This window comes from Nylanderia fulva, unplaced genomic scaffold (genome assembly GCF_048542155.1).
Source record: "Nylanderia fulva isolate GAGA-0341 unplaced genomic scaffold, ASM4854215v1 Scaffold32, whole genome shotgun sequence".
NCBI classification, from domain to species: domain Eukaryota; kingdom Metazoa; phylum Arthropoda; class Insecta; order Hymenoptera; family Formicidae; genus Nylanderia; species Nylanderia fulva.
In genome coordinates this window covers 2,563,786-2,590,257 of record NW_028190390.1, presented here as the reverse complement: position 1 = coordinate 2,590,257, position 26,472 = coordinate 2,563,786, and the positions used below count along the sequence as shown (strand labels likewise).

The 26,472-nt window shown below is 32.7% G+C and overlaps 2 protein-coding genes and 1 long non-coding RNA gene across 3 annotated transcripts; all 3 read left to right on the top strand.

Annotated features, from left to right (window-relative positions):
* LOC114937601 (uncharacterized) lies at positions 1-969 on the top strand. Its single transcript, XR_003820912.2, has 3 exons — positions 1-84; positions 481-652; positions 787-969. It is a non-coding gene; the product is annotated as an uncharacterized LOC114937601 (long non-coding RNA).
* Positions 970-5,466: 4,497 nt separating this feature from the next.
* LOC114937609 (uncharacterized) lies at positions 5,467-7,673 on the top strand. The gene is made up of 4 exons (XM_085484824.1): positions 5,467-6,144; positions 6,248-6,676; positions 6,768-6,887; positions 7,024-7,673. Exons 3-4 carry the CDS (start codon positions 6,841-6,843, stop codon positions 7,421-7,423), a joined length of 447 nt encoding a protein of 148 aa, XP_085340950.1. The 5' UTR covers positions 5,467-6,144; positions 6,248-6,676; positions 6,768-6,840; the 3' UTR covers positions 7,424-7,673.
* Positions 7,674-20,799: 13,126 nt separating this feature from the next.
* On the top strand, positions 20,800-25,942 carry LOC114937691 (uncharacterized). The gene is given in 4 exon segments (XM_029311279.2): positions 20,800-21,145; positions 21,920-22,904; positions 22,906-23,043; positions 23,115-25,942. Coding segments are annotated over 4 exon segments (2,007 nt in total). The 3' UTR covers positions 23,653-25,942.
* Positions 25,943-26,472: the final 530 nt, after the last annotated feature.

The following is a 26,472-nucleotide window of genomic DNA, read 5'->3' as shown; positions in this document are numbered from 1 at the left end:
CATGGCTTTAAAAGAAATAACAAATACCAATTTGTTTACAAAAAAAGAAATTTTGGAGGACATTATGGAAAACGATACGACTTTGTAAGTTATATTTTCTTAATGATTATGTATATTAATAATTAGTTATTATAAAGAAAATAAAAACTATAAAACTAAATTTACACACCTCGCGCGCACACAGTCACATGCATACATAAAAACACACACACACACACACACATACACGTACACTTAAATTTTCACATGTAACATACACATTATACATTTAAATATACATAGATGCAGATACACACAAATATACAAACGCATACGCACAAAAACACATATACATATACACATTATATATTTATTTACAATTATAGTTTTATATTAAATAATTTTAGCAATAATTTATAATTTTAAATTTTAATTATATTAGATATTTTAATTTTAATCAAACATTTCCTTATTTCAATCAAATAAATTCTTTCATTATAGTGAAATAACTGGCTACGTCAGTTCAATATTTCAAATTAAATCAACCACAAGAAATGGCAAAACAACGCATCTTTTTAATTTTATTATGAGCAACGGTGAAATTACCATTCAAATTGCTGCCTGGAATGATTTAGCTTTTAAATATGCAGACATAATAACTCAAACAGAACAAGTAAGATATTTTTATATTTATATAGTATTAAAATAAGATTTTTTATATATTATTATTTATATAACATTACATTTTAATATATTTATATAATATTATTTATCATATTAATTAAAACAAATTCTTAAATTGTATAGGTTTATTCTCTACAAAAAGTGGTACCTAAAATCCCTTTGAGGAAAGAATATTTACATAATGCTTCATTTCCATACGAATTATTAATCCGAAGTTTCACTATTGTCGTTCCTATTGGCATTTATAAAATACCAAAAGAAATTGAAACAATTTCTTTGATTAAAATGCAAAATGCCAGAACCAAAAGTGGTTTAATAATAGATAATTTAATATTATAATCTCTCTTATATGTTAATCAATATATTTAAATTTAAAACTTTTTGATTATCCAAAATCAAATTTTGATTTTTAATTGTAAATTTAATAATAATAATCAAATATAACAATATCAAACATAATAACAATAATCAAATATAACAATTTAACGATATCAAATAATAACAATAATCAAACATAACAACAATTATCAAATATAATTAAATATACTCAGTAAACACAAAGTAACTGTAACATAACATATATATTAAAAAGTCCGTTTTAATAAGATAACAGTTACGTGACATGCTCTGTTATATAACAGTTACATTATAGGAACAGACATTTTAATATATATTATGTTATTATTATTTTGTGTTTACTAACATAATCAAAAGAATTTAATTTAAGTTTTAGTAGAATATGCTTCTTTTATTTCAACTATCAATTCTGAAACATTCTGTATATTTGTTTTCATTAAAATTCCTAATTATATGAATTAATTATTATCTAAAATATTTTAATTTTCTTTTCAGAAATGGAACATTATATAAAAATGATTTTTGAAAAATCATCTAATAATCATTTTTACAAGTATGCTGTCTTCTTACTTATATTATTTACTTACTTTTATTTACTTACTTTATTATTTACTTACTTTAATTTAGTTACTTATATTATTTATATTGAGAGCCGATAAAAATATTTATTTCTGAATCATTTTTACATTGGAGCGATTACAGATGGTTATTATAAACTGTCTGTTTTAATAACATGTAATGGAGAATTTGAAGATAATTTCACTTACGGCTCACCAATTAAAGTAATAGGAAAAATGCAAGTACCTGAAAATAAACCTCCATATCTTTCAGTTTTGTCAGTGGAAAATGTGCAATTAATTGACGGCAAAAAAATGTCATTTTTGCAAACCTTAAAAGGATATCATCCTATTCCATAAATTTTAACAAAATTATTTTCTTTACGAAGAGACAATTTGATTTTAAAAATACAAATATTTTACATATTTAAAGTAATAAATAACATATTTTAAATACTTTAAATATTTACAATAAGTAACATTATATTTTAAATATTTAGCATTATTATACGTATTATTATATGTATTTTATATTAAATATTTAATATTACTATGTTTTACTTTCTCGTTCTCATTTGCAAATAATATATATAAATATATATATATATATATGTATATATATATTGATAAAATGTTACAAATAAAATTCAGAAAAAGAATAAATAAATGATCTTCAATTAAATAATTATCTCCATAATTTTATCTTATTCAAATTCTGAATTTCTTTCTAGCTAATATGCGACTATAAAAAGTTATTCATTATATTATATTATACTTATATTTTTCAGAGTATCAATAATACAGTCATAAAATATAATTTCTTTCTTTACTTGAATAATGACATAATATGTTATTTCGCTATAATAAAAAAAAATTTTTTATTAAAATAAAGAAATGTTTAATTAAATAAAATTAAAATATATAGATTAATAAAAATTTAAAATTATAAGTTATTGCTAAAATTATAATTTTACTATAAATATAAAATTATAAAAACTATCAATATTGGTAATATTTAAAAGACGTATTTTTTGTATTTTACATTCTAAATTGTAGTTAAAATTATATATATAATAATTCTGCTTAATTATTTTAGTTGTAATTACGTATAATCAAATTAAATAAATAGTAAATAAATGTGAATAATTATGTGTGTAAAATATGATGTATTTATTGATAAAATGCTACAAATCTTTGATAAAAAAATTCCAAAAAAATATATAATTAATTTTTAATTAAATAATTATTTATCACACGCGCGTACTTACGCACGCGCACACAAACACACACAAACACATATACACAGACATACACACACATGCACACACATGCACACACATGCACATACACATGTACGTACACACGCACACTCGCACGCACGCACGCACAGTATAAAATTAAAATATCTATACTGATTCAAATTTTAAGTTATAAATTATTGCTAAAATTATTGATTAAATTATGCTAAAGTCATAAAATTATTATGAATTATTATAAAATTATAAAAAAATGTCAATATTTTAAATATTTTTTTAAATACTAAAAGATTATCATTTTCTACATTGTTTTTACGTTCTTATTTGTAGTTAAGATTATATAATATCTTATTTGTAGTTAAGATTATATAATAATTATAGTTATAGTTAATTATTTTTAATTCAAAATTGCAAGCTGTCAAACGAACATTGCATCGCTCATCGTCGCGCACTTCACGTCAACTTGCGTCGCGAGATCGATCGCGTCGCCACGACCAATCACGATCGGAATAAAGCGGCAACAATGGGATCGCGATTTTCGGCAAACTTCCTGGTATCACAGAGATTTTACTGTAGGGATAATGCTGGACGAATATAACTTTGCTTTTCCTTTAATTCTAACATATTTAATATTTTCCTTTTTTTTTGCATTTCTTGCGTGAAAAAACTGTTCATATATTTCTGTTATAACTTGATTATCTTTATCGTCATTATACATTTCATTTATTAAAATAGTTAAAAATACTTTGAAACTCATGTCTCTCTACTTCACACTTACATACAACAGTATAAATTATTTGACAGTTTTGAATTTGCGCGTATAGAAAAAAATCAACACGTTTTAGTGACATGGTTGCTGGTACCTATACCAAAAATAGTTCCGCCTCTACCAATAACAACCACGGTACATGTACCAAACAGTTGCCAAAAATCGCCTATTATAAAATTTAGAAATTCTGGTGCTTTTGTGCATGCATTGGTTTCTGATATGGGGTCTAATTTTATGCAGCTATCCCGTGAATTAGGTATTTCGACAGAAAATTCAACATTTTTAGTAAATGAAGAGGAAATTTTTTATATTTTTGATACTCCTTATTTAATGAAAGCAACTCGTAATAATTTATTAAAATATAATTTTAAATTTGATAATAAAGTTGCTTCATAAAATCATATAATCCAATTTTATAATAGAGATTCTAAACAATGAATAAAAATGGCTCCTCATCTAACAAAATATCATATTGAACCAAATTCCTTTCAACGAATGAAAGTAAAATATGCTGTCCAAATATTTAGCAATCGGGTAGCTGCAGGTATATGCACGCAAATGTCGTTTGGTTTTCTTCCAAGTGAAGCAGTTGGCATAATAGAACTTATTGAAAAATTAGATAAATTATTTGATATTATAAATTCATTTGCTTTAAATAATCCAAAAGAATATGGAGAAATTTATACTGGTAGTGAGAAACAAAAAGAGTTCTTAGAGAAAATGTTACATCTTTTCAAATATATTACAATAATTAATGCCAACGGTTCACGTGTTAATGTAAATATTAAATGTTTTCAGTGCTGGCAGATTACAATTAATAGTATAATGCAGTTATGGGATAAAAAATTAAAATTTTTTAATTTTCCTTATCTTCGAACGCGAAGAATTAATCAAAATTGTGTCGAAAATTTCTTTGATACTATTATGCAACAAGGTGGTAATTCTCTGAATCCGACATCGATTTAATTTATGCGTGCCTTTAAAAAATTACTCAGTATTAAATTTCTACAGCATTCTGAATCTCAAAATTGTGCTCATGATAATTACCAAATGTTAAATTTTATTAAGAAGCCGTGTTCAAGTAAATGTTTAAATCAAACTATTCCACTTTTGCCACGTAAAATTTTAGATATCCCAAACCATGATTACTATTCCATGGATCTGCCAGAGGAGAATGCGTTTACATATGTGTGTGGATGTTTGATTAAAAAGTGTATGGAAATTCATTCCTGTAATACATGTATATTATATGTAAATGAAAATAACGCTGTTTTAGAGGACACTATATTATATTGTTCTTTTCGAGCTTATTCTAATGAAGAAAATAATTTATATGGCAATTTAAACATACCAAATAGCAATTTTTGTTTTTAAATCCATCAATTAGAAGAATTATTTGTAAAAAATTTTGAAAATAATTGTTTTAAAAGAAATATTGGCAATTATCTTTTTTATTTAGTGCAAACTATACTTTTTGAATTGCTATGCCAAGATTTTTTTTACTAATTTTTTGATAAAATTATTTTTACGTACGTGTATATATTTTACATTAACACAGCATAATAAATCATGCAAAAGCATTAGTAAGAAAAATAGGAAACTTCTAAATGTGAAACATTTATAAATCTTAATATTAAGTATACAGTCTTATAGCCTGTCTTATATATGTTAAATTTATATATACAGTCTTATTTTCATAATAAAAAGTGTGATTGCGCTTTAAATGAAATATTAATATTTATAACATTTGCTTTATATATATCATACATTAACATTATTAACAACTTGATCTTATATATACATAATTTTTTATTAAAATTAATTTATTTTACATGTAGTAATATACTAAAAAGAGAGCAAAAATGAAGAAAGAGTGAAAAAAAAGTTCAGATGGCAGTACTGTTATACTCGCTGATTTCGCGCATGCGTACTCCATTTTATGTTACACAAACATCAAAGGTGCCGACAGAGAGTTGTGCTATTGTATATACTGTGATATTACTTCTATAACAACTGTGGAACGCTAGCGAATTTTAAGCAACACTTACTGTAAACGCATTTTAATTAAGCGAAGAACTGTAGTGACATTGGTGCAACTGAACTTAAGACGTTTCAATAAATAGAATCTTATATAATACAAATTTAAACAATTAAAAAATGCGTAAAAAGATTTAAAACCTAGAACATTAGGTTTGTTCTTCTTGCTTACACTTCGTACACTATCGTGTAAAGTGTACACTTTGGCGTTCTTCTTGTCGGAAATGACGTAGAGTTGTGCGATTACACTGGATTACACGCTGTTCGTCTTGAAAAGTGGATCACACTTTTATGACGAATTTTACACTGGTTTACACGAGCCTGAGAGGTGGTGTACGCAGTGTAAAGTTACACTAAGAGGTTATAGTTTTCCACGATTGCTTCCTAATTTTATTTTTTACAATGGAAGAAGTCGTATAAGTGCCTAAAACGGCAATAGTATTTCGAAATGCCGATGAATCAATAATTATTGATGAAGAAGGTTACATAACATGCCAAACCGACAGTATGTATACATTTTTAATTGTTTTATTTACATATGTGTTTTGTTAATTGTATGTATACATTTTTAATTGTTTTATTTACATGTGTATCATGTTAATTTGTAGGTGGGCTAACTTTTAAAATACACACTTCCGAAATAGATTTGAATGGTCCACCCATTACATGTACTTTGGATAACGAAAAAGTTTTAATAGTATTAACATCTACACACAGAACAATAGACACACCGGACACTAACATTTCCAATCAAGAAAATCAGAAGCCAAACGTCATTCAACACAATTTTGAAATTTTTACATGAAATGATGCGAATACCAAACTATTTTTATCACTCTACAAGGAGAAGAAAGAATTAGTTAGTTCTAGAAGAATTAAAAATTTTAAAGAAATGTGGAAGCGTATAAGCGACGAGATGAGAAACTCGGGATACGACGTGACTCCTATACAAGTGGAAAATAAATGGAAGACTTTAGAAAGACAATATAAAAAAGTTATTTCCAATAATAATAAGACAGGAAGAGGGCGGATTACCTGTAGTTACCAAACGTTTACGTATAGCTAAAATTGAAATAATAATAAATCATAATAAATTGATGCTTTATTTTTACTTACATGCTTTTACAGGGAACTGACAGAAATTTTGGGAAAGAGCCACAAAATAGTTCCACTTGCTGTGGCGGGTCCGGAAATAAGAGTAATGGTCCGAAATAGTATATCAGATCTCAGGACTTTATTGAATAACAGGTTTGTTTCGTAAATACTAATATCATCTATGAATTGTGATTTAAGTATATTTATTATTGCATATTTTGAAAATTGTTCATATATTTTCATATATTATCATTAATTTTTGAAAATTAATTTTATTTTTTAACTTTAGTGCGCCGATTTTAATGCCAGTATCGACAACAATTGTATTACCAACCACATCAAACGTAGAAAAAAGAGAGGAACCTGAAGATATGCCTGTGGCTGATGAAAGTGAAGTAGTAACCGTACCTGAAAATGCCAACCTCGTTGCTGTTGCTAAAAAAAGAATCGCCACTGGAACAACGGCAAAGGCATTGCAACAGTGCCAAAAAGAGATGCAAGAATACAGGAAGACACTCGAAAAACGCGATGAAAATCAAGATAAAATGTTATCACAAATCCTGGAAACCTATAAATCAATAAAAGATAGACAAGAAGAACATTTGACCGCAATAGAAAACCACAGAAAGGAAACTATTCAACAAAGACAACGAAGAAACGACTTATTGGAAGAAAAAAAAATTCATTGAAAGAATTTTTAAATTTATTTTTAAAAAATTAACCAGTGTGACGTGGCGACTCTTCTTTTCAGTAAATTTAGCCGACGATTATATTATTTTATTCCATTTATTTTCCACTTGTATTGCAGTCACGTCATATCCTTAGTTTTTCATTTCGTTACTTATGCGTTTCCACATTTCTTGTACAGTGTTGAAAACAGCTTTGTATTATATTTGTGAAGTTTATTGTTTATTGTTGATTTAATGGAACAATTTAATAAAAGAATTTTTATATTAATATGAAATAAGGATTTTTATTGAAAACACATTTATTATTTATAATTCACAAATAATATAATATATAAGGCCTTTAAAAGATAAATTTACATAATTCTTATTTAAATAGAATGTACAATAATTGAGACATTTATTGTGCTGCGAGTTGTCTACATATTTCATCTCTAAGTTCTCGTCCCTGTTGATTATCCTGCGGTATTGCATTATCTCCAACCATATTAATCAGTGCATTTACAGCATCAGGATCAGGTTGATTTTCATCGGGAGGTGGTTCAAATAACTGTAAATCATTAGCATTCGCCATATTGTGCAAAACACAACATGCATGCACAACCTGAACCATTCGAACAATGTCTCGTAACTTAAAATGGTACAATTGACGAAATCGCTGTTTCAGATTACCAAATGCATTTTCGATAATAACTCGACATGAACTCAATCTTTGGTTAAAATTGATTTGAGCTCGTGTCAAATGTCCGTTATCTCTATACGAAACAATCAACCGTTGTAAACAGGGATACGCACTATCTCCAAGCAAGTATCCATCTTCTGCAAATTAAAAAAATTGGTTCAGTAAAAGATTGTACACTAAGTCTCTTTACAATAGCATCCGAATATACATTTTGATATTATTTTAATCTAAAAAAAATTACGTCACAAACCTCCACAAAGTTCATTCAGTCTATTGTACACAGGCGATTCCCTGAAAACTCTTGCATCATGAACCGATCCAGAGTAACCGATAAACACATTCATAAACTTTTGTCCGTGGTTCACAATGCCTTGTAACTGAATGGAAAAAAATTGTTTCCTATTTATGTACAAATCTTTGTCTTCTATTGGTTTGTCGATTCGAATGTGCGATCCATCTATGGCACCTGTAATAATGAATTATTTAGTAATGAAATAATCGAAATTCTATATGTATGAAAATAGTACTTTTGAAATATACCTATTACTCCAGGAAATCTGTTTTGCATTTGTAGAAAATGTTCTTTAATGGCTTCTCTCTCTTGCATTGTAGGAAATCTGATGACATTTGGTGCAAGAGATATTAAAAAATTTGTGATCCGGGATATAACATTGTACAGCGCACTTATGGTAATCCCAAATTTATCTGCTACATCCCGATAGCCACTGCTTTCATGTCCAACGTACCAAAGAAAACTTATGATATGTTTCTCTGGAGAAATAGGCTCGTAGCCTGCATAAGCTGTGATAACATACATAGATATAATAAGATATTATATTCATAAAATTATGCAACTAAAATATGTTATTTATAAATAATATTAATGTATGTGGAACTCATAATTATGATATAATTAACCTTGTAATGCCAAAAAAATTTGAGATGCTGCAAAACGATTGATCAATTCATTGGTCACTTCTCGTGATAAGCGAAAGTGCATTATGAAATCACTCTCAGTGTATAAATGTACAACATTTTCAATATAATTTAAAATTTTTACGTGATGTACTCTTTAAACAACTCCTAATACTGGCTCTAATAATTGTCCAATGTCTTCATCTAAAAAACAATGTTTTGAGGTTAGATTACATAGGTTAAATTACTTTAAACAGTGGTTAAATGTACTCACATGTAGTAAGTAAAAAATTATTTAACTATCTTACCATTATTTGCAGCAAATAAAACAGGTGGTTCAGGAACAATCTCGTCAAAATCCTCTTCATCGGATGACAAATCAGATTCAGACTCCGACTCCAAAATGTGATTAAGAATTTCTACATTTAATTCATTCATCATTTTGTGATAATTGTAACAATATAACCAATAATAAATTTTAAACAATAAAATTCCACTTTTTTATTAAAACTTTAAATATGAACACTATGCACAAATAGCTGTCGTATTTATAAACACTTGATGTTACACTTCGGCGTTCTCGTTGAAAAGCTTACACTTTACACTGAATTTACACGACGTTACCCCCACTCTCAAAAATTGGACGGAGTAAAAGTGTACACTATACACTTTTCGTGTAAGCAAGAAGAACAAACCTATTGTTTAACAGAGCAATTGTACTTAAAAATATCTGCAAACATTTTTAAAAAGGATGGAGAGATGTAAACTAAAATGTGAAAAACAAGTTATTATAAATAACGTAACAAAAATTAAAAACCATCAAAACTTTTAGAATTATATACCAACTGCGAAATATTGAATCCGCAAAATATATAAAAAAAACTAAGATCGACAAATGTAAGTATTGAAGGCTTGATCGACTAATATAATTTGCTGACGGTTTCTTAACTACGGAAAGGCATTCCGCCGTCAGGCCATCTGTCGGTGGGAGGTAATACTAAACACAAGCCAAGAAACTAACTATTATTTTTATTTTTATCGACAACAAGGGCTCTAAATCGAAGGATCGGGGGAAAATCTAGCCATATACATTCCCGTAAAAGTAGAACGTTCCATCTTGCACGGTTCAATTGTTATTAATTTTTTAATTTTCAAAATGTAATATTCGTTTTTAAGAATATTTGCAAACATAAATGGCTGTAACTCGGGCCTTCGGTGCGTGATGTCGTTGGCACTCGCGTTTGTGCAAAAGGATAAGCTTCTATCTCCAACAGTTCCTTTGTTATTAATTATTCAAATTATTTTTTCAAAAAGTAGTAACTATTTCTTTTTTTGCTTTTTGTCGACATCAGGGATTCTAACTCGGAGAATCGGAGGACGGCCTCGCCATCTACGTTCCTGCGAAAGTAGAACGTTCCATCTTGCGCGGTTTATTTGTTATTAATTTTTTAATTTTTAAAATGTAATATTCTTTTTTAACAATATTTGCAGACATAAATGGCTGCAACTCGGGCCTTAGGTGCGTGATGTTAACACTCACGTTTGTACAAAAGGACAAGCCTCCATCTTCAACGGTTCTTTTGTTATTAATTATTCAAACTATTTTTCAAATACATATACATATACATGTAGCGACTTATGAATAAATTCACCAGATCTTTTAAGAAAGTAATGTTTATTCATTGAAAGTATAAAGCAAAAGACAAAAAGAATTAATATATAACAAATAAATGAATGAATGTGTTGTTATGGAAATATTGATTTTTCTTAAAAACATTATGTTAATTAATGAATTGAAGTTATTACAAATGTATAAAGATGTAAAAAGTGTAAAAGTGCAGTGAAAAGTGTAAGGTGTAATAAAAGTGTAGAGTGTAAATAAAAGGTGTGGATGATAAATGCTACAGTACTCCCTCCCAAGTGACGATATTCGTTGCGAAATGGACTTTCTTCTTCTTTGGTGGGTAGGTACGTAGAGCTTTTCCAACAGTAGAAGAAGAAGAAGGAGGATTTGAAGTAGCAGAAACAGGAGCTGAAGTAGCAGGAACAGGAGCTGAAGATCTGGTAGAAAGTTCAGTAGAATCTGAAGTTCTAGGAATGAAGGCTGGCTTGAGACGTTCTGTCGAAATATTGACAACTCTTCCTGAAACGTTAACTGCAAATAAATGATCAGAGATACGTTTCTCAATAGGAAAAGGGCCAGAATAAGGAGGTTGTAGTGACTTCCTAACAGCATCTTCTCGAATCCAAACATGAGTACAATCAAAAAGATTCTTGTGAACGAAAGGTGATCTTTTGCAATGATGACTTGTAGGAGATGATCTGATATTCCTCATATGAATCCTGTGTTTTTCAAGAAAGATTTCAGGATCTGCAGGAAAATCTTCTTCAATGAAAAATTCTCCAGGAATACAAAGAGTGGATCCATAAAGAAGTTCTGCTGGTAAAGCTTTTAAATCTTCTTTGAAACACGAACGTAATCCCAAAAGAACTGAAGGTAACGATTCTATCCAGTTGGTTGTTTCGTGGCACATAATCGCTGCTTTCAAAGTTCTATGCCATCTTTCCAGAATTCCATTTGAAGCAGGATGATAAGCAGAAGTTCTAATTCTTTGACAGCCAATTAGGTTTGTTAAAGCTTTGAATAAAGCTGCTTCAAACTGAGGACCTTGATCTGTTGTAATGCTGATAGGAGAACCAAAACGTGCTACCCAATGTGAATAAAATGTTGTAGAAACAGTTTCAGCAGAAATCTCAGAAATAGGAACAGCTTCAGGCCATCTGAAAAAACGATCAATCATAGTAAGACAATAACGGTAATTTTGACAAATAGGAAGTGGTCCAACAATGTCTAAATGCACATGCTGAAAGCGTTGATCAGGAATTGCAATCTTAATTGGAGAATTCTTGGTGTGTCTTGAAATCTTCGCACGTTGACATGGAAGACAAGTTCGAGTCCATTCCTTCACATCTTTCTTCAAAGAAGGCCAAATGAATTTCAGTAGTAATTGTTTAGATGTCAATCTGCCGCTGGGGTGAGCGAGTCCATGAACAACATCAAAAATTCTCTTGCGTAAGAGTTTAGGAACATATGGACGAATTAATTCCGAAGAACAATCACAATAAATAGGTATGGTTGATCCTGAAAGAATAAGTTTCTTCAACAGAAGTGAAGAATTTGAAGAAAGTAAAACTTGAAGTTCTTCATCTTCTTTCTGATAATTAGCAAGTTTTTCTAAAGAAACTATAATAGACATTGAAATAGATTCAATTCTTGACAGAGCATCAGCAACTGAATTCATTTTTCCAGAAATATAGGTAATATTTGTAGAGAATTGAGCAATAAAGTCCAATTGTCTGATCTGTCTTGGTGACGCTTTATCCAATTTCTGACGGAAAGCAAAAATCAAAGGTTTATGATCAGTTCTGATAATCAGTTGTCTTCCTTCAACAAAATGCCTGAAATGTTTAATAACCAAATAAATGCTAAGAAGTTCTCTATCATAAGTGCTATAATTTCTTTGAGCTTTGTCTAGTTTCTTTGAGAAAAATGTTATTGGTTTGATATCGTCGTCAATAGACTGTTCAAGTGATGCACCAACAGCAAAGTCAGAAGCATCACAAGTTAAAATAAGAGGAGCATGAGGAGCAGGATGAGAAAGGGTAGTAACTTGTAAAAGTTCTTCTTTACATGACTCGAAAGCTAATTCCGCTTCTTTAGTCCAAGAAATAATTCTTCTATCCCTCTTGCGACTGTCCTTTAAATATTCTGTTAACAGAGCTTGATGATTTGCAGCATCCTTGAGACAGCGACGATAATAATTGATAATTCCTAAGAATCTGCGTAATTCATGAAGTGTCTTAGGTTTAGGATAATCAATAATTGATTTCACTTTTTCGGATGTAGGTTTAACTCCTTGGTTAGAAACTAAGTAACCAAGAAAAAAAATCTCGCTTTGACCGAAAAGACATTTAGCGACATTGATTGTCATTCCAGTTTGTTGAAGACGATCAAAAATAATGCGTAAGTGAGCAATATGTTCTTTCTCGTCTTTAGAAGCGATAAGAATGTCATCAAGATAACAAAAGGCAAAACTCAAATCATTAAGTAAAGAGTTCATGAGCCGTTGAAAAGTTTGGGCTGCGTTTAGTAAACCGAAAGGCATTACGACAAATTCAAAAAGCCCAAATGGAGTAGTGACAGCTGTTTTGTGAATATCTTCTTTAGCGACGGGTACTTGATAGTACGCTTTAACTAAGTCGATTTTAGAAAAGATATTCTTACCAAAAAGTGAAAAAGAAAAATCTTGAATATGAGGTAAGGGATAACGATCCGGGATAGTCACTGAATTGAGTGCACGATAATCACCACACAGTCTCCAAGAATTTTGTTCCTTTTTAGGTACCATATGTAGAGGGGCTGCCCAGGAGCTGCTTGAAGGCCTGCAAATTCCTTGCTCCATCATAGATTTGAATTCTTCCTTGGCACATTTAAGTTTCTCAGGAGTAAGTCTTCTGGGAGTCGAAAATTTAGGAGAACCTTCCGTAAAGATATGATGCTCAACACCATGCGTTTTTACCGAGGAAATTGGAGAAAAACGGGTGAGTCCTGGAAATTCGGTTAAAAATTTATGGTACACAGAATCAGGAGATGTGGTAAAAATTGACAAATGCGCAACTTCTTGAATTTTTCCAGTATTCATAAGACCGGTAACGTTATCAATCAATTTCTTGTTTTTAATGTCAATCAGGAGATTAAAATGACAAAGGAAATCGGCGCCTAAAATAGGACGTTGAATATCCGCGACACAAAATTTCCATTTGAATTCTCTCCTAAGACCGAGGTTCAAAATTAAAGTTTTAGAACCGTAAGTACTAATTTGAGTACCATTTGCGGCAAAAAGTTTTAAATTAGTATGCCACGGCTTCAATAAAACTCTTTTAGGTAACAACGATATATCAGCGCCCGTATCGACAAGAAAATTCAAATTTGAATGTCTGTCGAAAATAATGAGGCGATTGTTAGAAACACCGTCGTAAGCAGCTTCAGTCTTAAACGGCGTTTTTAGTTTTCCTGTGAAGCCAAGAATGTTTTGGACATAGAACAAGGTAAAGTACATCGTTTAGCTTTATCACCAAACTTCTTATGGTAAAAGCAAATTGATGTATCTTTAATATCTTTATTTGATTTGTCTTTGTTACGCGATAACGATCTAAATCTTCTATTCTCTCTAGACCGGCTTTTGGAACGATCTCGACGACGAGAAACTTCAAGAGCTTCGATTCTTCGTAATAAATCCGCAAAATCCAAAGATTTATTATTTGCATTATTGGAAACTTCCGCGACTTGCAAACCGCCGTCCCGATCAGCAATTTTATCGGCTAATTCCGCAAGTTTAATAAGAGGAACATCTTCTACTACGGCTAAAGTCGTTTGAATTCTATGTGGTAAGCGTTGAAGCCAAATCATTTGCAAAACACTATCCGCTAAAGATCCTCCAGACAAATGACGAATTTCTCGAAGTAATTCCGAAGGCTTTTTATCATTAAGTTCAATTCCAGCTAATATTTGTCTCAAACGTTTTTCCTCTGAATCCGTAAAGCGATTTATTAATATTTTCTTTAAATAATTATATTTATCTGTTTCAGGTGGATTTTCAATGACTTCAGATATGTTTATTAAGGCTTGTTCATCAAGATGACGAATGACAGAACTATATTTAATATCATCTGATCGAATTCGATAAACCGTAAACTCACTTTCAATAGAAGCAAACCAGAGTTTAGGTTGCTTATGCCAGAAAGTCGGTAGTTTTAATAAATGAAACTCATTTGAGTGAATTTGTAACATAGGATCACTCACCTGATGTCCAGTTTGAGAAGGTAAAATATTAATATTATCTGATCCAACCTGATTTGATCCGCTCGCCAAATCCATATCAATCTGTGTATCCGTACAGAGTCTAACTGGTGATCTATCGATTGGCATTTTCCTCTTGTTCCAGGAATCCGATAAAATGATTTGAGAATTTCCGTGAAGGACTAATCCGCCTCTAATGTTTCAAAGATCCGGAGAATGAATCTCTTAAAATCAGAATATCCAGCAATTCCTCCAAGCGATGATAATATTTCGCAGACGTCAAATACGACGATCACTTGACACTTATTCCGCATCAGCTTTTAAAATGCGTCGGCTTTAATATCACGTCGGGGTCACCAAAAATGTAGCGACTTATGAATAAATTCACCAGATCTTTTAAGAAAGTAATGTTTGTTCATTGAAAGTATAAAGCGAAAGACAAAAAGAATTAATATATAACAAATAAATGAATGAATGTGTTGTTATGGAAATATTGATTTTTCTTAAAAACATTATGTTAATTAATGAATTGAAGTTATTACAAATGTATAAAGATGTAAAAAGTGTAAAAGTGCAGTGAAAAGTGTAAGGTGTAATAAAAGTGTAGAGTGTAAATGAAAGGTGTGGATGATGAATGCTACATACAAGGTTTGTCAAAAGTATGGGTACTTCTGAATATCTCGTGAGGATGACGTTTTTAAAAAAATGTTAAAAATCAAATTGAATGCTTAAAACGTCGCTAGTGATATTTAAAATAGGAACGATATATTAAATTTGACCCAAACTACACAAAGAAAATTTTTATTTTATTTCCACAACGTTTCGACCATTTGTTTTTGGTCCTTTTCAAGTGAGAAACTAGAATGATACAATTAATTAAGATTAATAAAGATAAACATTTTGATGTTAAACGCAAGAATTAAAATTTACATACTTTCTTAATAAAAGCGCAGTTAGGTGACACTGTTGTCATCATTAAACAATGTAATTATATCGGAATTTTTAAAACATTTGAAAAAACTTTTGAAAGAACTTTTGAAAGAAAGAAACCGCATTTTGTCGTTATAATGGAGGATCGTCAAAAACTGAGTATGTAGAGTTTATACGACCTTTATAATTTTGTCATAGATGTTGTTTAAACTCTCTTCTATCTTGTTTAAGATAGATTACCTAACGACAATAGAACTAATGTTGTGTATAAAATTGACTGTAAAAATTGTGATTCTTCATATATCGGTCAAACAAAAAGACATTTGCGTACTCGTATAAAAGAACATTTTAACAATATAAAATTACATGTAACAAATCATTCGGTCATAAGCAAACATAGACAAGAGTTGGGACATGAATTTGATTGGGTATCACCCGTTATATTACATAATAAAAAACATGTTAAAAAGAGAGAAATCGCAGAGATGTTTTTTATCAAAAAAGTTAATAATACAGTTAACCTACATAAAGACACAGAGAATTTAAACAACATTGATGACATAATTATAAAAATCATAAACTCTACATACTCAGTTTTTGACGATCCATCATAACGATAAGATGCAGTTTTTTTCTTTCAAAAGTTTTTTCAAATGTTTTAAAAATTCAGATATAATCACATTGTTTAATAATGACAACAAAGTCAACTAACTGCGCTTTTATTAAGAAAGTATGTAAATTTTAATTCTTGCGTTTAACATCAAAATGTTTATCTTTATTAATTTTAATTGTATCATTCTAATTTCTCATACTTCCTATGTTAAATACAAAAGTTTTAGAATTTGAACGTGCGCACTTGATGGTGCTCTTGAACTTGATCTTGAGGTCAAATTAAGAGGTCAAATCAAAGACAACTTGATTTTTTTTTAATAGGACTATCTATTTTTGATATCAGAATTGGAAAGAACGGAAATGTCACGTTGAAACATGTGGTCATAAAGAAGGATTAAAATGACCTTCGGGAGTTATTTCAAGGCCAAAATAATTTTTTTGCAAAGCAATTGGAGTCGGTTTCTAAAAAAATAAAAATGGTTGCATGAGTGTTTTAGCGTACAAAAGAGATATCTGGTAATGAGATAATTTGACCTTTACACGAGGATCAAATATAGAGGATAGAGGTCAAATTATAAGAGTGTCCTCATCGTCAAGTATCTTATTTTGAATCCTACAACTTTTGCAGGAAACATTTTTCTCTTAAGTGATTTATTTTTGAAATATTTGGCCGTTCCGAAACTTTGGGGACACTCTTAATCGAAAGACGAGAAGACAGACCGGATAGAAAGCGAAAGTCTAACGGTAGAAAAAGCGTCGACTTCAAGAATACGCTGCCGACAATAAAGATAGAAAACGCGAGAATTAATTTTAAACGAACAGTCCGATACCTTAGAGTTATTTTCGACCACAAGATGAGAGTTAAAATGGATTGCCAAAAATTAAGTAACAGCCGTCGAGTCACTATTCCAAAAACTAGGTAGAGTCGCGCGAGCCAAGTGGAGACTTAAATACGACGCGTTAAATGTTATATACCGTGGAGCCTTTGTACCAAAAATAACGTACACCGTCGCAAGTTGGGCGGATTTATGCACAAAACGGGACATCAAAACTTTGAAAGCGGCGCAGCGGAGAGCGCTAATATCGATTATTAAAGCATATCGGACAGCATTCTTCGAATCACTTTGCGTAGTAGCAGGAGCAATGCCGGTTGACATTCTACTAAAAGAATACGCGACGCGATACCACGCGCGGAAAGGTCAGGCAATAAATTTCGGGAACGTTGAAATACCCGCGGAAACCAAGAAAAAAATAGCAATAAGTATTATTCAGGATGAGGCAATACTAAACATGTGGCAGACAGAGTGGGAATCTTTAAACAATGATCGTACCACTTTCGTCTTCTTCAATAATGTGCGGAACAGAATAGTCGCACAAACGCTCCAAACTGATTACTGGGTCACACAGGTCTTCACCGGACACGGAAATTTCAGAATCACGCACATCGGGTCCTAATGGCGTAAGTGCGGTCCCTAGGAGGAAAATCAGCTGGAGAAGCAGGAGGGCTCGCTCGTTGTGGCTAAATTGTCCATTCTGCGTACGCCCGTAGGCGCTGCTGGATTTTTCTATCGCCATTTTCGAGGCGGTTCCGGTGACGGTAGGTAGCAGTTGTGGCGTATGCCCGCATGGGCGAGGTAGCCGAAGCTCGTCGCCTTCGCGGCGGCAACTTTTACAATAACTGTCTTAAACGGTCCCGCCGAAGTACCGGCCGATTCTCCGGAGTAAGGTCGCCCTCATAGAAGGGTCTGTTAGAGTTAACAAAGTATTTCCTCTCTACTCGTGGGATTAAAATGAGTTATGATAAAATGCCTAATATAGTTTTAAGTAAAAATATAAATAAAATTAAAAGAACTTTATTGACCACCACTGGCCAAGAGTAATAATTCTTTTATTGCAAAAGAAACAACGTTTCGACCCTAAATTGCGTCCTCTTTAGGCTACAAAAATTAATTACAATACAGTGTAAGTAAGAGACAAGGTTGAAAGTAATAACAAAATAAAACGTCTAATTTATAATTATAATATTATAATTTGTAATATCCATTGTTGTGTGCCCCGGGTAAGGCACAAGGAGTCGCGCTAAATTAGGATGAGGATCCGGGGCGTCAGGGCTTGAATCGGGATGATTGAATGAATGCACTTCACTTTTTCACTATTAAAGAATTTTTATTTGAATTAACTACTTGACGTTTTCTTTATTTCCACTAGTTAACTATGACTTCGTGAATCGCGCGCGCGACTGCGATAAGATGTTATAGATCGCACGCGGTTAGCGAGGTTACTCTAAATTAACGACTCGAGAGCGACTCCTGAACGCGTCTCCTGCTCCGTTTTTATAGTCTTGCTTTTTGGAAGTTCTTTGATCGGAAAGGGTGCCTGGCAACAGGTCAAGGACCTAGGTGCAAGCGAAGTAAATTCCAAGTCCTTCCGCTTTGCTTGCACATTGGGCAATTTCGGTTCTGCGTGTGTCTCGCAGCGTATGCGTTTTTACGCGGTCAGTGCCCGTCGTCAAGCGGATGTAATATGAGTAATTATACCTTAATAGTTATAGTTTTTAGAGATATAACACCATTATTTAATGTAGAATGGTAAAAACTATACGCTCGTGATGTCAATTTATAGTATAAGATCAAAATTTAAAAAACTTGACATAATATAATTAATATCCTAATGAAAAGTAGTACTCCTTTTGATAAGTAACGTTAGATTAACCGAACACAGATTAGCCAACAACAAGTCAAAAACATTGTTAAGAGAGAAATAAAAGTCGATTAAATAAGATAAAATAATCAACACAACTAAAATAATACAACTAAAACCTCCGTAAACAGAAAATAAAACGTATATACATAGTAAATAAAAATGATATTAAAATGGAATTATTATAGGTAAAATATAAATAATATAATGCGTTACTAAGGACTAAAATAAATTAAGAATAGTGTCATAAATCAAATTTAAATGTTCGTGTCCCTTTGCAAATTTATGGAATTTTTTTGTTTCTTAATAAAAATCATTTCACTTATTTCTTTCTTTTTTACGTTAGCTTTGTTATGTAGGATGGAAACATTAGTCCAAATCATGGTTAAGCGACACTCTATGTTTATTAATGACAGAATAATTAGTTTCATTCTCCAGTTTTTGGTCGAATTAAATGCATCTCATTATTTGTCGAAATTTGTCACTAACGATCAACAATTATTTGTAAAGAATTAGTTTTATGTTTTTTGATGTTAGAGTTATGTTTTTTTATGCGCGTATCCAGATGACGTTTGATTTTCCCAATATAACAGGAATTGCAATTATTACAAGAAGTATACAGTGGAACCTCTCTCAGTTGGATTGATGCGGAGACAAACCCGACTGCGAGAGGTATCCAATAGCATGCTAGAAAGCGGTCACGATGGACTTAGCCTCTTTCCTTCTCTGTCTTCGACACAGTGCCGTGCAGTGCTCAAGTATGGAGGACGGAATCCTTACATATTTTACGAAGTGAGTGTATATTTATAATTTTGTCGCATAGCAATTGCAAAAATAATGCGACATAAGCATGCGTATGTGATCACACAACATGTATATATTACCACATGCGCATCCTCATATCGCTGCCTTTCGTCCCGTGCATTGACAGATTTCCTAAACTCGTTATTTTGTTTCAGGACAATTTCATGCAAAAACGCGTCGATTAAGCATTTACATAAATACAGTGAGATAGACAAAGTCAAGAAAAAATACCGGCGATTAGAAATTTCTAAAAAAATAGCAATATTGAGTTGCTTGGAAAAAGGTGAATCCGTTGCAAAATTGGCAGCTAAGTACAACGTCGCACATTCTACGATATGGTTAATCAAAAAGAAGAAAAATGACCTTTATAAATATGCAAGTTTAGTAAAGGATAATGACGGTTCTTTAAAGAAAAAAGTAATAAACTATGTAGAACATCAGCTTCTGAATAAAGCGTTATTTATGTGGTTTCAACAACGGCGTTTACTAGAAGAACCAATCTCGGGTCCACTTCTAAAAAAAAAGCAATTATCCTCAATCAAAAATTGAATGGCCCTGATCACTTCAAAGGAAGTAACGGTTAGCTGTGGAGGTAAAAAATTTATGTCTATTACGTATATATTATTTATATATTATGTACATAAATATGTATGTATACATATTTATGTACATAATATATAAATAATATAATATAAATATAAATAATATATAAAATACATAAATATGTATGTATACATATGTATGTATACATATTTATGTATATATTATGACAGATTTAAACAACGACATGATATTCGCGAGCTCAGCGTTCAAAAAGAAAGTCTGTTTAGTGATAACGAAGTTGCACAATTATTTTTTGCACAGTTTTCTGCGGAAATGAAAGAAGAAGAATACGACTCTAAAAATATATACAATGCGGACGAGAGTAGTTTGTTATGGAAAAATTTGCCAAGGAAAACTCTCGCAAGTCGTTCAGAGCAAACTGCCCCGGGACGAAAAGTACTAAAAGATCGAGTGACTTTCATGCTATGTACAAATGCCACAGGATCGCACAAGCTCAAAATTATGGTTATCGGAAAATACAAACAGCCTCGCTGCTTCAAAAACGTGACTAATTTACCAGTTTTTTATAAAAATCAGAAGAGTAGCTGGATGGACGTCGAAATTTTCGAACAGTGGTTCCTAGAGTGTTTCATACCAAAAGTGGAAAAGGAACACAAACGTATGAAAAGAGAAGGAAAAGTCATACTTTTTGTTGACAATGCTCCATGTCATAAACTTTCAGCTCGATGTATTACAGAGAATCCGCATTTTGTCATCAATTTTTTTCCTCCGAATGTAACAGCAATCATTCAGCCAATGGATCAAGGCGTCATTGAAAAATTGAAAAGAATGTAAGTAGTGATATAAGGCTGGTTCTAACTCAGGGCCTCTGAGCGGGGTGCGGGGCGAGGGGATATCCTAAGGGTGGGGGAATGACGTCACATTGGGCAGGGATTTATGACGTCAAGCTGGGCAGGGGTTTATGACTGCCCAAATTTAAAAAAGGGGCACTCCAATATTCATAAAATCCTTTTTTTGATGCATTTTATTGTTCCGACATACGGAAGGAAATTGAGATTTTAGGGCCAACGTTGCGACGAACTGTCAAAATGTTATTTATAGGCGGTACGAGTGTAAAAGCGCTGACGTTCGGCAGCTTTGTATCCTCGCGAAAAATCTTCCATAAACGGAAGAGAAACATTTTCCTTTTTTTTTTTTACAACACATCGGCGCCAACGTTCGGCTGCCTTACTCCTCCACACATAAAACGGCATGGGAAACTATTTTTTGGGATACACCAAATGCTAAAAAAGAATACAGAATTAGATGAAATATATATAAGGAGGATGAGAGCGCGTCAAGCCATAGTACGATTTTGAAAATGCATAGATGCAGTGGTGCAAAAGTTTAGTGATTACTTTCTTGCGTCAGTGGCATAATAGTGATTAAAAAGAAAAGAACATTGAAAACGCGGAGCATATTGAGCGCAATTTATTGGAGCGGTCCCACCAAATCGCCACCTTGGGCAAATTTTTAGAATGGTTGCAACAGTGCGACGAATTTATCGCACAGCTTGAAGAATGCAACCGTGTCAAGCGTCCGCGACTCTCAATCGGACATAGACAATCTATGGTGGCTACAATAGTGCGACTCGAGGGTGTAAAGGTACGCTTGCAGAGACAATATATGTGTATTGGTGGTGAATACAGTGGCGGTGGCAATATCGACGGCAACAATAACGTGCAAAGACTCGTTTGGCGCGAAATTGATACGGCGTTCGAGAGTCGTATACTGACCGGTGCAATAATTAATACAAACTACATCAAACCGCGACAATTTTTAGAAAATGCTAAAAACATTGTAATTGAGAATGTGCAAAATATGTTGCAGAGACACATCAGTGTGAAGGTGAACACTATATTTAATGGTGAGTTTGTATCTGATAACCGTGATAACCGTGCCAATAAAAGCGTCAATGCGATAAACTTTGAACTCTTTCGCACGTCTGATTTACGCGAGTGGTACGAGCGCCGCGTTATCGAGCCCACGCTAGCATCGCTAGAAGAGTTTCAGGAACGCGATAGCGGTTGGGCATTGTCGCGAATAATAGATTTAACTGTAAATATAAATAAATACAATCCAATGCGCGCGGGATGTCGTATCAAATTACCGCGAGAAATTGTGACAAAGAGAGCGGTGGTTAATGTGCAATCAGCGGACAATGCGTGTTTCGCATGGTCAGTGGTGGCCGCTCTTTACCCTGCTGAAAGAAGCACGAGTCGAGAATCCTCTTATCCACATTACACAACAGTGCTGAATCTCCAGAACATTGAGTTTCCAGTGACTATAAATCAAATTAAAAAGTTTGAACTTGCAAACAACATCTCCGTGAATGTGTACAGCATCGAGAACAACATTGTCCCGCTACGTCTTTCAGAGAAAAAAAGACAGACACGTCAATTTGCTGTACGTGCAAGACGAAAACAGCGTTGGACATTTCGCTTGGATAAAGAATTTATCTCGACTTGTCAGTGCGCAACTGAGTAAAAAGAAATGTAGAAGATATATCTGTGATCGGTACGTATATATTTATTAAACTAAAATTTAAAAAATAATTTTAATTAAAATTATAATTTTTTATTTTACAGATGTTTACACTATTTCAATTCGGAAGACAAGTTGCAGACGCATACTGTAGACTGTGGAAAATTAAATGACTGCGCTATCCGATTACCGAGCGATAAGGACAAGTGGCTTAGCTTCAACAACTACAACAGAAAGGAGCGGCTTCCGTTTGTGGTGTACGCCGATTTGGAATGCGTTTTGAAAAAGATGGAACAAGAAAAAACATATCAGCATCATCAAGTATTTAGCCTAGCTTATTATGTACATTGCTCGTACGACAATTCATTATCTATATATAATTCCTGCCGTAGTGTCGATTGCGTGGCGTGGTTTGCCGAAGAACTAAAAAATTTAGCAATACGTGTAAAAAATATTTTAAGTACAAACGTCCCCATGGTAAATTTAACATCTGACGAGTGGGAAAAACTTCGCAGCGCAACGCATTGTCATATATGCGAAAAACTGTTTGAGCAAGACGATGCACGCGTTCGCGATCATTGCCATCTCACCGGATGGTACAGAGGTCCCGCACACTTAAATTGCAGTTTAAATTATAAATAATCTTTTTGTATTCCGATAGTTTTTCATAATCTGTCCGGTTACGACGCGCATTTCATTATCGAGGACTAAGCCACAGCGTTCAAAGGGGGAATCGAATTACTTCCAATAACGAAAGAAAAATACATTTCATTCTCGAAAACTGTTAAATTGACGCAAGACAACAATTCAAAAAATCATATTAAATTACGTTTCATAGACTCATATAAATTTCTCAGTGCTAGTCTTGACAAATTGGCATCTTTTCTGAATAAAGACAAATTCAAAATTTTACAATCACAGTTTCAAAATTTATCTAGTGAAAAATTCAATCTTTTGACACGGAAAGGCGTCTTTCCATATAAATATATAGACTGTATCGACAAATTGCAAGATGCATGTTTACCACCGCGCGAATCATTTTACAGTTCTTTAATCGATGAAAAAGTATCCGAGAGTGATTATGCGCACGCCGAGAACGTATGGAACCGATTCTCCCTTCGAACGCTAGGTGAATATAGTGATTTATATTTAATAATTAATGTCTTGTTATTGGCAGACATATTTGAAAATTTTCGCGACAGTTGCATAAAGAGTTATGGGCTTGACTCTACGTATTACTATACTCTTCCGGGATATACATGGGACGCCATGTTAAAATATACAAATATAAAATTAAAATTATTTATAGACATTGTTCGCGAGCGGACTTGAAGCGTGAGTGAAGCGCAGAGAGGAGAGAAAATTTTGTTGGAGATAGATCGGGCGACACTATAAATAAATAGAGTCGGTTTCTAGAGAACTTGCACTTTTATTGATAGAACTCGAATAAAGCAAGCGATAATCACAACTATTTCGATTCCGGATTTTATAATTATTATGTCCCGACGCCTTTCACTTGCGAAAATCGTATAAGAATTCAAATCGATGTCCAAATAATAGCCGTGTCCGTAATAATTTTCGCGTTTAAAGATTCTCGGTTATTTTGTCGTTTGTCGAAAGGCGACTGACTGACCGCGCTCGACTTTGCGCCTTATAATGACATTGATCCTTTTAGAAAGATCCGGCGGGAAAACAACTCCGACAACAAATTCTGTTATTAGAGTCTTTCTAGAAGGAACGAAAAGGTATGTTTAAAACAAATATTTTTCACGGCTGGCGGTACACAATGGCCCGAACGGACGCGTTCGCTGGCCGTGGCGTGGCGGCTTAGTGACAGCCGTCTCTCTCTTTCCCGCTAGCGCGTATCGGCTCGCAGCTAGAGCGGGAAAGAGAGAGAGACACTATTTAGCGCTTCTTTCCTGATTTTGCGCTAATCATAACAGACATTGACATGGTTATGTTTATCGAACGGGGTATACGCGGCGGTCTTAGTCAATGTTCAGGTCAATACGCACATGCTAATAACAAGTACATGCAATCGTACGACTCATCGAAACCATCATCCTACCTCATGTACTTAGATGTAAATAATTTGTACGGATGGGCAATGTGTCAACCATTGCCGTATGCCGATTTTTGATGGGTCGACAATGTATCGAATTTCGACATCTCATCTATCGCACTCGATTCGCCTACAGGTTATATCCTCGAGGTAGATTTAGAATATCCACAACATCTTCATAATGCACACATTGATCTACCGTTTTGTCCGACACGCGACAAGCCGCCCGGCAAACGGGAGTATAAGCTAAGAATATCACGCAACGCTTTACGATAAGAAGCGTTACGTGATACACTACCACAACTTGCAGCAGTGCACGCGTCACGGGCTTCGCGTTACAAAAATATACTGCATACTACAATTTACTCAATCAGCATGGCTTAAAAATTATATCGAACTTAATACAGAGTTTAAAACACAAGCGAAAAATAATTTTGAAAAAAATTTATATAAATTAATGAATAATGCGGTATTTGGCAAAACGATGAAAAATGTGCGTAATCATGTGGATGTAAAATTATTAACAAAGTGGGACGGACGATACGGCGCAGAGGCAATGATCGCGAAACCAAATTTTCATAGTACAAGCATATTTTCGGAAAAGTTGGTTGCCATAGAATTACGAAAGGTAAAACTATATAAACCAATCTATGTCGGCATGTGCATACTCGACATATCGAAAGTATGTCTTTATGAATTTCATCATGAATACATGTCACCGCTCTATCGTGACAAATGCCGGGTAATGTACACCAACACAGACAGTTTAATATACCACATTGAATGTGAAAACGTCTATGAAAAGTGAAGTGTTATGCTGAAAATTTTGGAACAAAAAGAAATAATTTAGAAATAAATAAATAAAACAAACTTTTATGCCTAAAAGAGATACTATAACGTCGTCAGTAAGAATTTCCCAACCAGGATCATTATGATTAAACCACGCCATCGTATCTTCCTCATCGCATTCTTCACAGCCATGTATGTTATGAAGCATTGTTAAAGTTTCAGCAACATCATTCGCTCGAGATAAAGAATTTTTTTTGCTTGTAGATAGTGCAATTAACAGTTTCTACGCATTTCAGATGTTTTCTGCTGTTACTGTTTCCCATGCAATTGCAATCATATCACAACAATCTTTGAATGTCAATTGCTTAATCAACTGGATAACAAAAGATTTTTTTAGTACTTTCTTTTCAATTTTTCAATAACGCCTTGATCCATTGGCTGACTGATTGTTGTTACATTCGGAGGAAAAAATTGATGACAAAATGCGGATTCTCTGTAATACATCGAGCTGAAAGTTTATGACATGGAGTATTGTCAACAAAAAGTATGACTTTTCCTTCTCTTTTCATACGTTTGTGTTCCTTTTCCACTTCCGGTATGAAACACTCTAG